Raw genomic sequence first — 14,480 nt, forward strand, 5'->3', positions numbered from 1 at the left:
GCCCTAGAAATCCAGTCATCTCCTGACACTCATCTGCTGGGAGAAGAAAAATAGGACAGGGATGGGGATGTGTCACTGTGGCAAGGAAGTTCACAGCAATCTGCTGGCTTGTTTCTGGGGCCTCTCGTTGAGACCTCACCTTTGCACCGCTGGTACTCTCTCTTGTCTTCCTCCGATGCATCAGACATCTTGGGTGAGAGCACATCCAGAGCTTGCTTGCACTCCTGAAGCAGTGTAGCCACGACTTTTTGATTATTCATGATGCCTGCTCCCACTCTGCTGCGAATCGGGCGTCCCTGGGTGAGCAGTGATCAATTACCTAGGAAAAGACACAAATTCTAAATGAAAAGGATCCCTTCAAGGCTGAGGTACCTGGCGAACAAAAGAGAGGGAAGATGATTAACTAAAGCATCATCAATTATCTGTGAGACTCAAGCAGGGAGAGATAATAGGGGAAATACATGACAGCCACGGAAGACTTTATTAGAGGAGTGTGTGAAATAACTGCAGGGTCTCTGTGACAAACTGTGCAAGGCAAACATCTCTGAGGTACCAGAGTGCAGAGAGAAAGGGCTTGCTTTTCAATGGAGCCATAAAATCACAAGCAGTGAAGTGACTAGCTGGGGTGCACTGAATCCCTTTTCACTTAGGAAACTCACGCAGTCAAGTGCTTTTAGTTTGAACTGAACTGCAGACCTTTTAACACAGAATTACAGTGAAGCGCCACATTTTCAAACACTTGCTGGGTGACATGGCATATGCTTACTGGAGCCTGCAGGGAATAGTTAGGCTGCATAATTTTTACTCATGGGCATCCTAGTATGCAGCTCTCTCTTATGCATCCTCCCCGCAACTTCTCTAATCAACACAACACGCTGCTAATCCCCCAATACAACATTCTCTCTAAATAATATCTTGAAAGGAATCTTTCCCGGCATTCGAGATTTCAGAATCTATATCTAGAGATACTAGTGTTTGCTTCAATGACTGTCACCACAGTGTGACATAGACAAACTATGCACAAAAAATCTAGTTTGAAATTACAGAAAACTATGGAATGAGTTCAGCTATAACAACCACCTTAGAACATAGAGGGGGAAGAGGACTGTTTTTTATATTATAGGAGGGGCTGGTAGCACTGCCTATTATTAGGATTGCCTGACATTTCCCATTATAAGATCCTGTTTTCAGTTGCTTATAACTTTGCCGAATGTAAACCATTTTGGCTGAAATTTTCCATGCTGGCAGTCTGCCTCAGACTGGACTTTTTTAGAAAAATTTCAGCTGAAATGGTTTGGCCATTTCCAAGAATCAGATCAGAGAAAGATATATTGTTTTGCCCCTGTTAAATTTTGGTGACCTTCACTTTGAGAACTTCTAGTGCCCATTTTGGAGCAGGGACTTGAAGTTTGGCATGGGGTGGCCTTTGTGTCAGGGATGAGCCTTTTGATGACCCTATGAAAATATTCCAAGTTATAAGCCTTTGAAAAATTGAAGTTGACTCCTGCTCAGAAGAGACTTTGATTTTAGCAGTGAAATTCCCCAAAGATTCCAATTGCACCAGGCCTGCTCCAATTCAAGACTGAGCAGAGCTTTCCCTGAATTGCATCTCAGGGCTGCTACAGTCTGGGCCTGTCAATGACCCCGCCCCACTGTTAGGCCCAGGCAGTTTGGAAGACAAAGCTGTTTGATTCGAATGCAGAGGGGACAAGAGCTGGACCTGCAAGGGGAGTGAGGGCAGGGCCGGCTCCAGACCCCAGCACGCCAAGCGCGCGCTTGGGGCGGCATTTTGCCGGGAGGGCGGCAGGTGGCTCTGGCGGACCTTCCGCAGTCATGCCTGTGGGAGGTCCACCGGAGCCGCTGGTCCCGCGGACCTCCCGCAGGCACGCCTGCGGATGCTACACTGGAGCCGCGGGACCAGCGGACCCTCTGCAGGGACCAGCGTGCTTGGGGCGGCCAAATTCCTAGAGCCGCCCCTGAGTGAGGGATAGATTGGCATAAGGAACTTGGGTAGAAACTGGGACAAAGAACTGGGGGGCAAACATTGAGATTGGACAAGGAGCCTGGGAAGGAAAATTGAGACTGGAAAACATGGGGAAGGGGAAACTGGAGGACAGATTGGGGGAGGGAGACAGATTGGCTGAGCTAGAAGGAAAGGTACTGGGACTTGCTGGTCAATGAGACTGGGTCAAAAAGATGGGGTGACTAGAAATGGCTGGATAAGGAGAAGCGTGGAGACAGGGATGGGAAGTCCAAAGCGATGTTGCCTGATCTATTAATTGTATGTTGATTATATTATTAATTTAGTTTCCTTAATTAGCACTCTGAAGTTTGGTAGGTTCTTGTATCAAGATCAGGCCCAGTATTATCAGAACAACCATGCACACTGAGGGGTCCTAATGTAACATGCACACCCTGGTTCATAACAGTTTTATTAATACAGTTAGCAAATTCACAAACACTCCAACCCAGCAAAGCAGGCAGAAAGAAGATAAAATGAGTGGAGCATCCACATACTTATCCCCATCCCTTGCAAAACAATCTGAGTGTTAGTTGTCTTCTTCCTCACCATCTCCAGTGGTCATCATCCTGGCATCTCCCAAGAGCTATGTCTCTCCCTCTCAAAGCACACAGGCTGGGATACAACTTTCATAATGCGTTATGCTGATACCACTATGCCTAGTGCATATTTAGTAGGGGTTTCAGCCTCTTTTCCTTATTTATAGCTCCTCATGGTGCTATGTTGGGGTAGCCGTCTCCCAAAGGTTACTAATCCTTCCCCACATGCTTATTAGCATGTGTGTCAATTAGTTTACCATGGCATTCTTGTGATCAGAGATCAGCTGATGTCCCTAACTAAAATATCCTAAAAAAAAATCCCATCTTGTGATTACCTATCAGCAGTTTAGTTATTACAGCGTTCTATCTTGTGATTCTTATCCTCTAGCTTACTCTTGGTTGGCTACTTATGCCAAGGGCTTTTGGGCCTTATGCCTTAATTAGTTTGGCTAAGCTACTGTTTTACAAGCCTTGAGGTTTTGTAGGCTCGTTGCATTACTCCCTTCACTTGTACACAGGCTTCCCCTAGCACATACCTATACCTATAGGCTCCACTGATAGACCTAGGACTTTCTGGGCAAGTAGACTGGGACTGGTATGAAAACCCTGAGGAGCGGAGGCTGGGACTGGCTAGGTGAGGAGAATGGGATTGGGACAAGGAGCAAGGATTGAGGAAGAGACAGGATTAGGGCAGGGCCACATTGGAAAGGATGGGGCAGAAATGATCACATTTTGGGGGGCAGAGCAGAAAAGTCTGTGCCCACTGGAGCACACTCCCCAACAGAGCCTGGAATGGAACCCAAGATCTCTGAGTCTCCCCACTCCTCAGCGGTCAGCAAATATTCGTGAAACCCTGGCAAACTCTCTCATCCCGCGCCAACGCTGGTCCACATACAGGATGACAACCTGCTACCGCTATCGTTTATTCCCTTAGCTCCACTGGCAGAGGTCAGTGTAGTAGCTCTAAAGGTTCCAGTTCTGCTGATGACCCATGTGGATGTCAGTATCATGCCACCTGATGAAATTTTTGGTTTTTTTTTCAGTTTGGAATTTACACACAATAAACTATGTGAATTAAACATTATTAAGGTTGCAAAGTCGAGCACTCAAAAGTCAGGAAATACCAGAATAAAGTTGCCTGTGTAATCTTTTATCTGCATTTGTTGCAGAAGCTGGAAGATGAGTAGTGAATGAGGCAAAGGATTACAGGTAGAGAAAGGATGGTCTCGTGGTGAAGGCACTTAAATGCTGCAAAAAGCAAGCATGTGCCTTTAAATCACTCCCACATTACTCAGGGTTTCATTGATTTATGAAGCATGTTCTTTTTGCAGTTACAGTTCAGGACAGAAACAGGTGGCAGATTCTCAGTTTTAAGTCCTATACCTCTGGAACAGTCTCCTGTCACCAGCCTTCTTTATGTTAACAGGAGTTTTGTTCACTTCACATGAATCCACTAAAAGGAATTACGACTTCAATAAATTCATTCTAACAGTTAATGCTTGAAAGTGAGTCAGTGGAGGATGAGATGCTCACAAATTTGGTGGCTGTTCCTGAACAGGGATGGGTTTTTCACAGCAAGTCTATAGAAGATTGCCCCACTCCACCAGTGCTGTCTTCTCCCTAGTGTTCATCAGGGATGGTAGCAATAGATATGGGCCTGATCCAGTGCTCTGCATTCTCCCAAGCATGCAGAAGAGTCAGCAGAGCTCCACTGCCAGCAGAGGATGGGGGAATGGCAAGGAACTACTTTCTGGGCATGTGATTTCCTTAGCTCCCCAGGCAGAGGGACTGCTGGCTGTTCTTTGGAGACAATGGAAGAGGGAGCTCTAATGCTCCCTGAGACTGTGGTCCCTCTAAGGTCTGCGTCACCCCACAACACAGGGCTACACTAAATGACACAGTCTAGCTTGGAGGCCTGGTCTTCACTACAAAACATTATGGTGAAGACTCCAATTAACTTATAGAATACTGACCACAACCGTGCAGTCAGCATAGATAAAGCACAAAGCCTGTTCAGCATCACGTCAGCTAGTCATGTTTAAACCCTAATTTAGCTGTTGATAACTTAAAAACAAACAACAACAATCATCCTGAGGTTAAAACCTACCCTCTCTTCTTCCCCCCATCCAAAAAAAAAATTTCAATTCCAAATGACAAGTGAAATTGTAGGCCAAACTTTGTCAAGATCACTGGAAAAGGCTCATCACAACTTTGCTTCACAGAGATCTCTTTTCCTAAGCATCTTTTGTACAGGGGTAAGTAGTGAGAACTTCAGTTTGCTAAACCTGGTAGTATTGCTGGAAAAGTACATCCTTATAATATCAAAGCACTCTCCTCCTTATCCCATTAGGGCTAAAGAAATTGATCCAGTTACAGGCTACCTTTCAATCAAAGAAAAAAAAAGCAGCTCTCAACTCCAGCTACTATAAAACACCAGAGCTACATTTACCATTAGGCACACTGACATCCAATTGATTTATCTGACTAAACAATCCTGTTTGTGAAGGGGTGCATGTGACAGTCCCATGAGTACATCTCAGGTTAAGACGAATCATCCCTGCCATATGGCCCTAGCTCTATTCCTGCATGTAAATAGATTTCTTTAAAAAAACTGGCTTTTCTGGGGAGCACTTTATTACCATACATACATGTATTAGTTTACACTCTCTCTCTCACTACAGAATATGTGTATATGGAAAAGAGAGAGAGAGAGACACCCCACCAACTCTGGAAATAGCATGCATTAGCAGCTGGTTGGAGAAGAAATGTTTTGGGCCACATCATCCCAACTTCATCAGAAAAAAGAAAATCTCTGCTAAAAATGCACTAGAGCAAGAAAGAACACAGAGCTGGCCTTTAACACAGTGCTCAAGGAACAGGGGAGTCAAAGGGAGCTTTGCAAACATGGTTTGACTTGTGCTGTATACATTGCAGCTGGACCCCAGAATCTGGCCCATTATTCTTTAAGTGAGATTTTAGAAATGTGGATATAGGTTTCCCCAGCTCACACTGTGATTTTTCAGCAGTTTTGAGGATATTTTTTTCTACTGACCACAAAAACACATGAAAACACTTTTTCCCCCTGGAATTCAATCACCTCTTCCAGGGTGTCCACTTCCAAGTTGCCCCCAAGGTGAATGATGGGTTAAAAGAAATTCAAACTCCCTACTTAGCCACTTCAGAAATAATTTCCCGTAAAAGATCTACACCTCTATAGTAACTGGAGAGTGTAGTCAGAAAGAATAAGTTCTCTTCAAGTTATTGAGCACCACAGTGTAGATTTTGATCTACAGGTCCTAAAACTTTTATTGGGAAACAATTTGGCTAATCAAAGCACACTCTTCGGTTGTTCATGGGCAACAGGTAGACTGTTCCCAGGAGAATGAAAACCAATCTATTTTTCTTCACATTTCCCACTTGCTGCTGTGCAGGAATGCTAACTATAGCATCAGGATATTTTTTATCTGGTAAACTATCAGCCTGCAAATCCACTTCTCTCCCAGGAAGTATGTTTAATGTTCCTGCAGGCCATCGGGAGCAAGGATGGAAACATTGACATTTTAGATCCTATCCAGTTTGGGCTGACCATCCTACAACAAACTGTTCTCCCACTCCATATTGGACTATCGCTGAGACGTTGATACAGTGACCTGGTACAATTTTTGCTGACTTGGCCTTTGTAGATTTTTTGCCCCTTTATTCCTCCTCTGTCTCATGCAAAATACAGTCAGTGTAGATTGGTAGCCAATAATCTGGGCCTGTCGTACCATGCCAGCAAGAAGGAGCGGCACAGTAGCTAGAAAGAAAGGCAAGAAAGAAAAAACTCACCACCATTTTCTTTGGTGGATGCCACTGCAAAGTGACTCGACATGTTGTACAATAATGAAATATTTGTATGATTTGTTGGTATATCATGAGCTTCCATGTGTTGATGAATGACAGAAGGGCCCCTGGGTTGAAAGCAGCCATGTGTTCATTCTGGTGCTCTCTTTTGCCATTTCTTACATAGCTTAATAAAAAATAAAATAAATACTAATAGTATTAGAGTGCTAAATACTTCTTCACCTCCAATAAAAAGAGACTCCTAGCTTGCACGTCATGTGTACAACACTCTAAACTCCAGTATACGGCCAAACATTATCATGAGCAGATGGAAGGGGGCTTAGGGCACCAGAGCAGAACAACTGAGAGACTCCAATAGGCTTATGAATGTACATTGCACTGGTGTATAACTTTTCAATTGCATTTATTATTTTTTATAAACATAGGCCTCTTTCCTGGCTTGGTCCTGCACCACCTTCAAGTCAGTTGCAAAGTTTCCATTGGCTTCGATATTTCAGGATCGGTCCCTATATCAGGGTCCCAAGAGTTAGACCAGCAGCTCTATAACTATGGGTCCCAGACTGCTTGCAGATTGCAGAGAAACCTGGCAGATCTAAAAAAAAAAGGTGTTGGCTTCTCCTCCACGATCCTGGAAGCAGCTGAACACAAAAAGGAGGAGCCAGCACTATGGCCTACCTAGGAGGCCTACCTAGGAGGAGGAGAAACAGAAGCCAATCCCAGAGGCTGGAGCCATCAGGTAGACTGGAGCTGTCAGCTACAAGCAGCAGCAACATCTGGGAACAGAGTTAAGAGCCTCCAACAAGAATGCACAGGGGAGAAGCTACCAAGTGGCTCAGCAGCATTTTCAGGGGAGCAAGCTGCAGGGAGGAAAGGGCATCAGAATGCTGGGTTAGCACTGGCAAGAAAACAGAGAAGAAAGTGATTAGGCAGAAAAACAATGTAGCCAAGGAGCAGAGGAGAAGAGAATCAGGGGGTTGCACAATATGTGCTGAAGAAAGGAAGATCTGACAGCAGGGAAACATGCAAGAGGAAAAGACGATCAGGTCCCAGGGAAAGCTGGGGGTAGGCGAATAAAGAATATGGAGAAGGAGATGAATTGAACAGCAAAAGAAGACAGTATAATTAATTTTTTCCCCAAGGAGGACAAAACCTTTATTGTATTAAAAACCCCAGAAAATACCTAGTACTTACAAATGCTATAGTTGCCACACAATGGGAGCGAGAGTAGGAGGCGGGGGGGGGGGGGGAGGGCAGCGGCACCATGAGATGATCTCTTTAGCAAGGTGTAGACCGCACGGTGACAAAGTTTCAGAACCCCTGAGCTAGAACATCACAAAATCTGCCAAAAGAAAGGAATTTTAAGTTATATTGTGGGTAGGAGGAAATTTGGGCCTTCGCCTAACTGGACTGCAATCAGTTTTGAAGCCATTTTTGAAAAGCAATCAACAGACACTCCAAAAATGGAGCAAACATAATAATCATTTGAGAAGCTGTGAACAATGTTTAGGAAATGTGCACAGTGTTACGGTCCTGAAATCCCAATTAGAGTTTCGCAGCCTTTTGTCTCTGAAAATATATTATCCTAATTTTGATCTTATTGAGGCCATGCTACAATTCCAGGGAGACCAATGAAGGGGAAGCAAAGACCTGATGATTTCCATGTGGAGGCTGCATTTATGGATTAATCCCAACAGGGAGCAACTAAACCTCATCCCAGGGGCATTTCAGTTGGGACGCCGCACAGTCAATTGAGAAATGGGGTAGTTATTTATGACTGGGACTGTTTTGACTTTCAAATAAACATTTTAATTATTTTAAGTGCTACACTGAAACTCAGAAATCAAACACTGTTTGAATTTTTATGTCAGCTGTGCTGCCTCCTCCTCCCACCCCGCACCCCCACTTACTGATGGAAAATTCAAGCTGGGTTTAAATGCCACAGTGTACATGATACTGATCTTCATGTCAATCACATAAGAAAGTGTTTCCCCAAAGCAAAATCCACTGCTGAGACACATTGCCGAGAGCCTTTTCTACACCAAGCAGACTTAGGGCCTGATTCTAGAGTAATTCCGATGAAGTCAGTGGGGCTGCATTAGTCTAAAACTGATATACATGAAAGGCGCACCCTCAACTTTCATCGATTTAACTAGAGCTAGATGTACTCAACTTCTCTAAAAATCAGGCCCTCTGTGACTGGCTCAGACACCCTGACACATCTCACTGTAGCAAAACATTCTCATCTTTCTTCCCTGTATATTCATGATCTAGGTGATATTTTTTTCTCAACTGCTTGAACAACTTCAAAAAAACATCTGATCCTTTATTTTTATTTGAAAACAGTTATTTTTAATATATTTCCATTAAAATTAAATGTAAATTCCATTTAGTAGAATGCAACCTTTTAACTTTTCTTTCCCTTCTAATTCAAGAAAGTTGAAAGATTCTTTCCTTCCTTTGCACATTCCCTTGTGCAGCTTGGCAAGTCTGATGTATGTTGAGCTACGGAACACTTCATAGGATATCAGGGTGGGAACCTCCTACTCAAAGCAGGACCAATCCTCCAGACCCCTAAACAGCCCCCTCAAAGACTGAGCTCACAACCCTGGGTTTAGCAGGCCAATGCTCAAACCACTGAGCTATTCTCCCACCCCCGTCTACTTTCTGTGATGCCAGTAGAAATCATTCCTCTTGTTCTAACCAAATAATTAACTGAATATATAAAACTGCCCATTGTGAAGATTACATATGACAACAGATGATAGGCCAGATCCTCAGCTGGTATAACTTGGCATAGCTGCATGTAGCTTCATTGTGGTCAATGGAGCTGCACTGATTTACACCAGCTGAGGATCTGGTTCCAAGTCCCTTGACTAAATAGGAGCAGTAGTGAAATCATGACCCTTTGGAGCTACTGTAAAGCTACTCTAGCTGCATACCAGCATCCATTAAATCTAAAGAGCCTCATCCAGTCCCCGTTAGAAGGAACTAGCAAAACTCCTATTGACTTCCGTCAGGAGCAGGATTGGGCCCCACACCTGTGAAATTTAGAAGTCTAGATGTTGTGTTTTTATTCCCACAGCAGTCTGTTTTTCTTTCCAGATCCAAATGGTCAGGGCCACGTTTATATGCACTGTCTGTCTCCCAGTTCCTATTTAAAAGCCAATTTAATAAGATGAGATTATAAAAAAAAAAGAAGTAGAAAATGCATACTGCTAGTTCTGTGCATTTATGCACTTGTCACACAACACTTTGGTGCCAAATCCCTAGTTCATGCAAATGGTGTTGCTCCATTAATTTCAATGGAGCTATGCCAATTTATAGCAGCTGAGGATTTGGTCTCATGTCCTAGAATTTTTCTACATGTGGAAAAAGCAACATGCTAGCAACCAAAGACTTAACAAAAATATCACCAGTGAGCATTTCAGCTGATCAGTATTACTGTCATCCCCAGCAGCAGGCAAGTTCAGTTTCTGAATATTCTGACAATCACTTGTGTTTCACTAGAGTATTTTTTTTTTCTGGTGCATGGAAGCTTTGCTTTGTCAGAGATAATGAAAGAGACATGGCAAAGCTATTTGCTAGGGGCTTTTTATTTTTTTACTTCTCTGGTTTAAAGATTAGATGTTTTCTTTTTGTAAAGCTGGGTATACCAACTGGCATTGGCTGTATTAAAATAAGGAAGAACCTCAATCAAAAAAGCCTCTCCAAAGGCAAGCTTTCTTGTTAATATGCACAAACATGAAAGGCTTTCTTTTCATCCTATACAACTACAGTGTGTGTAAATTGCAGGGGGCTCATTGGCATAAATCTCGGCTGTGACCTCTGAGGTAAACTGGATTTACATTACTTTCTGACAAGAATTAAATGAAGGCCTTGTGGATATACGAACAGCCTTCTAGACTGCAACAGATGGGCATGAATGTGCTCCCTAGGCAAACTATCAGTGACATCTGTGTCCTCCAAATTCTGGTGGTCTCAGCCAATTAACAGGCAAAAGGAGAGAAGGGGAAAAAAAAAGCCGCCCTCTGCACAGCCACCCCCAGTCAAAACTGAAGCAGAAGTGCTTGTGTTTAGAAATGGGATCAGGAACAGCCCACAGCAGTGAGGGGATTGTTATTAGGCTCTACAGAGATAAGCATTACAGAAAAAGCTAATGTGGATAGATTAGATATTACTAAAACAGAACAAATTCTGCCCCTCAGTTAAACCAGTGTAAACCTAGAGCAATATCATTATTGAGACAGATTTGCTCTGGTGTAATGGAAAGCAGAATTTGGTCTAATGCTTGCTTATAAGCAGAGATGGGCCCAAAACAAAGCACTTCATCTAACTGCACTTACCCATGCTTTGGGAAAGCTTAGATCCAGGTCTGGAGCCAAACTTGATGGCTGCTTCCTATCTCTGTAGTGGGGTGAATCAGAAACTGGATCCAAACATCCCTAATTCAGATCTAGACTTTTCACCTTTTTTGGTGAGGCATATAGACCCCTGAGAAAAAGTGCTCAAGTGACTAATGTAATAAAGATTGGAGACAGAATCTCTGTTATCCACCTTGGCCATTATTGAAAAACAGTGCTTTGGGGATGGATTGTAAATATAGCCACTGGACATTTAGGGATCCTTCATATGGTTCTTCGGAGAACTTCAGATATTTTTCAGTGTGGCACCGATACTGAGTAAAACGTCAAGAATGTTCTTTATTAGTAAAACAAAAAAAGTCTCAAGTGATTTATTTCAAAACTGTTTTAGCTTTTAAGGGAATAAAGTCTTTAAGGGAAATGATCTATTCAGAATGAAAAATTTGAGATTATTCTTTTGAATTTTAGGGAACAGCCATGAAATTTAAAAACAATAGACATTTACATAAAACTTTGATCCTGATTATGAGTGCAAGGGACTGGAGTAGATGACCTCTCAAGGTCCCTTTCAGTTCTATGATTCTATTTGAGAAAACCAGACATCACCACACTAATAAGCGCCTAAGAAAGAAAACTTCTAACAGATGAAGTTTCACATAGAACTTTGTTTTAGGTCTTAAAAAGAAAAGTGGTCAGTAAAAAAATTTAGATTTCATTGCTCTCCAGAATGTATCCTCATTAAACATTTCCCTTGAGAGTTAGCATTTTTAAGATAGGTGGGGCTTTAAAATAAACACTCTCAATTCTCCATGTCTATGTAAGACTTGTCCTTCTTGCAGTTGCATGTAAATATTCCCTTTTCCGTTAGTTCACCCATAGCTATATCCACAAAACAAGACACATAAGGGGAAAAGGGACTGACTCAGAAATACTGAGCACCACAACTTTTACTGAATTTAATGAGAGATGCTTAACTTTAAGCATGTGCTTAAGTATTTTCCTCAACAGCAGTTCTTTCCTGAATTTGGCCATATATGCACAATTTCTCTATGGTAAAGACACTTCACAACTTGCACTAATTTATTTCACTCTTTTACATAGTCACTTTCATTGTCCATAGGAATAAAAAAAGGCTGCCTGCAAGAATATTTGCTTGAGCAGCATTATTCTGGAGAACATAAAATTGTCACCTCGATCTATAAACAAAAAATGTAGAGCAACTGGCCACTTTATATACTAGGGGATGTAGGAGAAGGGAATTCTGGGGCAGAAACATCCCTAAACTGTTCAAACTGTGTTTACTTTATTAACCAGAAATGTTAAAACAAACAAGCAAGCAAACCCAACCTGAGTCTACTGCTCCTTTTGGACTATCCTCTGTGTCTTAGGTGTCTATTTTCAACAGACTGTGCGGTACACTGCTCTATATTCACTCCACATTCATAGGCCATTTGTTCTTGTTGCTCGATAAAAGCGGCTGATTGGTGGATGTGAAATGTGTACTGTAAGCTGTTCCTCATGAAACATAAGTTTAAAAATATTTCCATTACTTCCCTTAAGAACAGTGCAAAAGTCCCAACTTTTTACCTCCTCCACCCCCAATTGATACCTCTAGTATAACACAGCGTGATAACAGCAGAAGGGATATTGGGCTAAATGCAGAATTGTGATAGTGTCCGGACTTGGTGTACAAAAGCACCTGTTGTTTTGCTCTTGTAGTGACTTTAAAAGGGCCAATTCTGGCTCTCCCCCCTCTCCCAAAACTACCATTTCACACACCATTATTGGATGCAAAAGAGGGAATAACTGAGAGACAGATCAATAAATTTAAAAGATCTTTAAAAAAAAGACAATGAATTTGGTACAGCACATATTTTTAGATCAAAGATGCCTTTGAAGTGACAAACCCCTAATCCATAAACTACTGAAGCACTTCCTTTCTGTTCCAAAACTACTTGTTGTCAAATAAAATGGAAGTTAAGGAAATTATCTTTATCTGAAAATGGCCAAAAGAAGCCATCACCTAATGACAGCCTTGTCACAAATGACAATTGGGGAAATTGTTAGGAAGGCGAGGCCTAACAACTTGAGAAATAAGCTTGCTGTTTGCACTAATCTGGTCATGCAGCCCCCCACACACAATTCCAGTCAGCTTGCTGTGTGAAACAGCTAAGTCTTTGTCACTGTTAACAGCGGCTGGAAAGACTTCTCTTTCATGAATATGTATCACCAGCCCTCCGTGTCTACAGAGACAAACCCTTCAAAACTGCAATATAAAAAATAAAACACCCTCCCCCCCAAAACAACCAACCAACAAAAAAACCAAAATCCTAAGCTACTGAGCTGAGCAGAGCGAAATGCTAGTAACTAATGAAAGCTCACGCTTTGGTAATCAAGCCAGAGGAACCCTCTGCTCAAAGCCTTTCCTAGGACTTTTATTTCCCAGCAAATTGAGATGAAGCCTATAGAGCACTTCACATCTTCATGTGTAAATGTGCAAAACCTAAATGACCCCATAGGGGTCTATGATGCATCTTTCTCTATATTTATACCCAATATTTGACCAAAGGTGTTGCACGGGTATGAAAAAAAAACAACCCTGGCTGTGTACACAAAACCGTGGGCCTGATCAGCTCAAACTCACGTGAGCCCATGCTTACTCATGTGAGTAGTCAAGTTGATTTTGAGGGGATTACTCATGTCAATACAGACTATCTGCACATGTAAGGGGTTCCAAGGCTTCACATCTCTTCCTGGTGTGAAACTTACCAATACATTAAAAAATAATATGCATTAAATCAGATTAAAATGTTTGACATATTTAAAATATGTATCTTAATATACTATTTTCTACTATAGGAATGGGTTCCCTTTAAAAAAAATACAATTTGGCCAAGAATTTCAAAAGCAACTAGTGATTTTTGGGTGCCCAACAACACAAAAGGGCCTGATTTTCAGAAGGCAGGTGCTCAGCACTTTATAAGAATCAGATCTCTTTAAAGCATCTCCAGCTGGACAACTAGAATCACTAGCAATTTTTGAAACTCTTTGGCTTTATTTTTTACGGGGTCTTCTGACCAACTATTCAAAAAATGCTCCACAGAGAGCAGTATAATAGAAACATAGTGCCCGATTTTACTGTCAGTAACACCGATTAAATCCAGAACAACTCAGATGATGTCAGTGGAGTTACATTGGAATAAAACTGGAATATGTGAGAAGGGACTCAGACCCACAGCATTTTACAAAACTGTGCATTGAGGTTCATATACAGGCAGAAGGGAGGCTTATAAGGATGCAGTAGAGTAGATATATATGACAATTATTTTCAGTTCTGCAGAACTGATCCTGAATTTCCTGCATACCATAATCCGCTAGTAAAACCAGTGGGAGGTACAGAAACACAAAGAATTCAGGATCAAACTTTATATGTATATGATCAAAATAAATAGATTAAAATTTGTGTGTGGGGGTGGGGGGTTTCTCTTGGGAATGCTGTACATTAAAATAGTCAATATTGTTCATAAAGTTACCTTACGATATTTGCTACTGCTGTTTGAACTTTGGTGAGCTAATCAGGTAACAAAATGAACCTTAATTTAAAAAAAAAATGTTTTTGTAACATCACATATTTTACTTTTTCTCCCAGTAATAACGAGAGGAAGAAATTGGACTTCCAGTGGAGATATCAAGACACTAAACTCAATTTTGAGGGTC

The 14,480-nt window shown here is 41.9% G+C and overlaps 1 protein-coding gene across 6 annotated transcripts in view; it reads right to left on the reverse strand.

Annotated features, from left to right (window-relative positions):
• Positions 1-14,480, reverse strand: part of ALPK1 (alpha kinase 1) — a 76,979-nt gene that overhangs the window by 40,425 nt on the left and 22,074 nt on the right. For all 6 annotated transcript variants that reach the window (XM_039540736.1, XM_039540737.1, XM_039540738.1 and 3 more), the window contains one exon: positions 140-319. In XM_039540736.1, coding sequence (XP_039396670.1) covers positions 140-260 — 121 coding nt within the window. In that variant the 5' untranslated portion in view covers positions 261-319. The remainder of the gene's footprint in view (positions 1-139; positions 320-14,480) is intronic.

This window comes from Mauremys reevesii, linkage group 5, assembly GCF_016161935.1.
Source record: "Mauremys reevesii isolate NIE-2019 linkage group 5, ASM1616193v1, whole genome shotgun sequence".
Lineage (NCBI taxonomy): Eukaryota > Metazoa > Chordata > Testudines > Geoemydidae > Mauremys > Mauremys reevesii.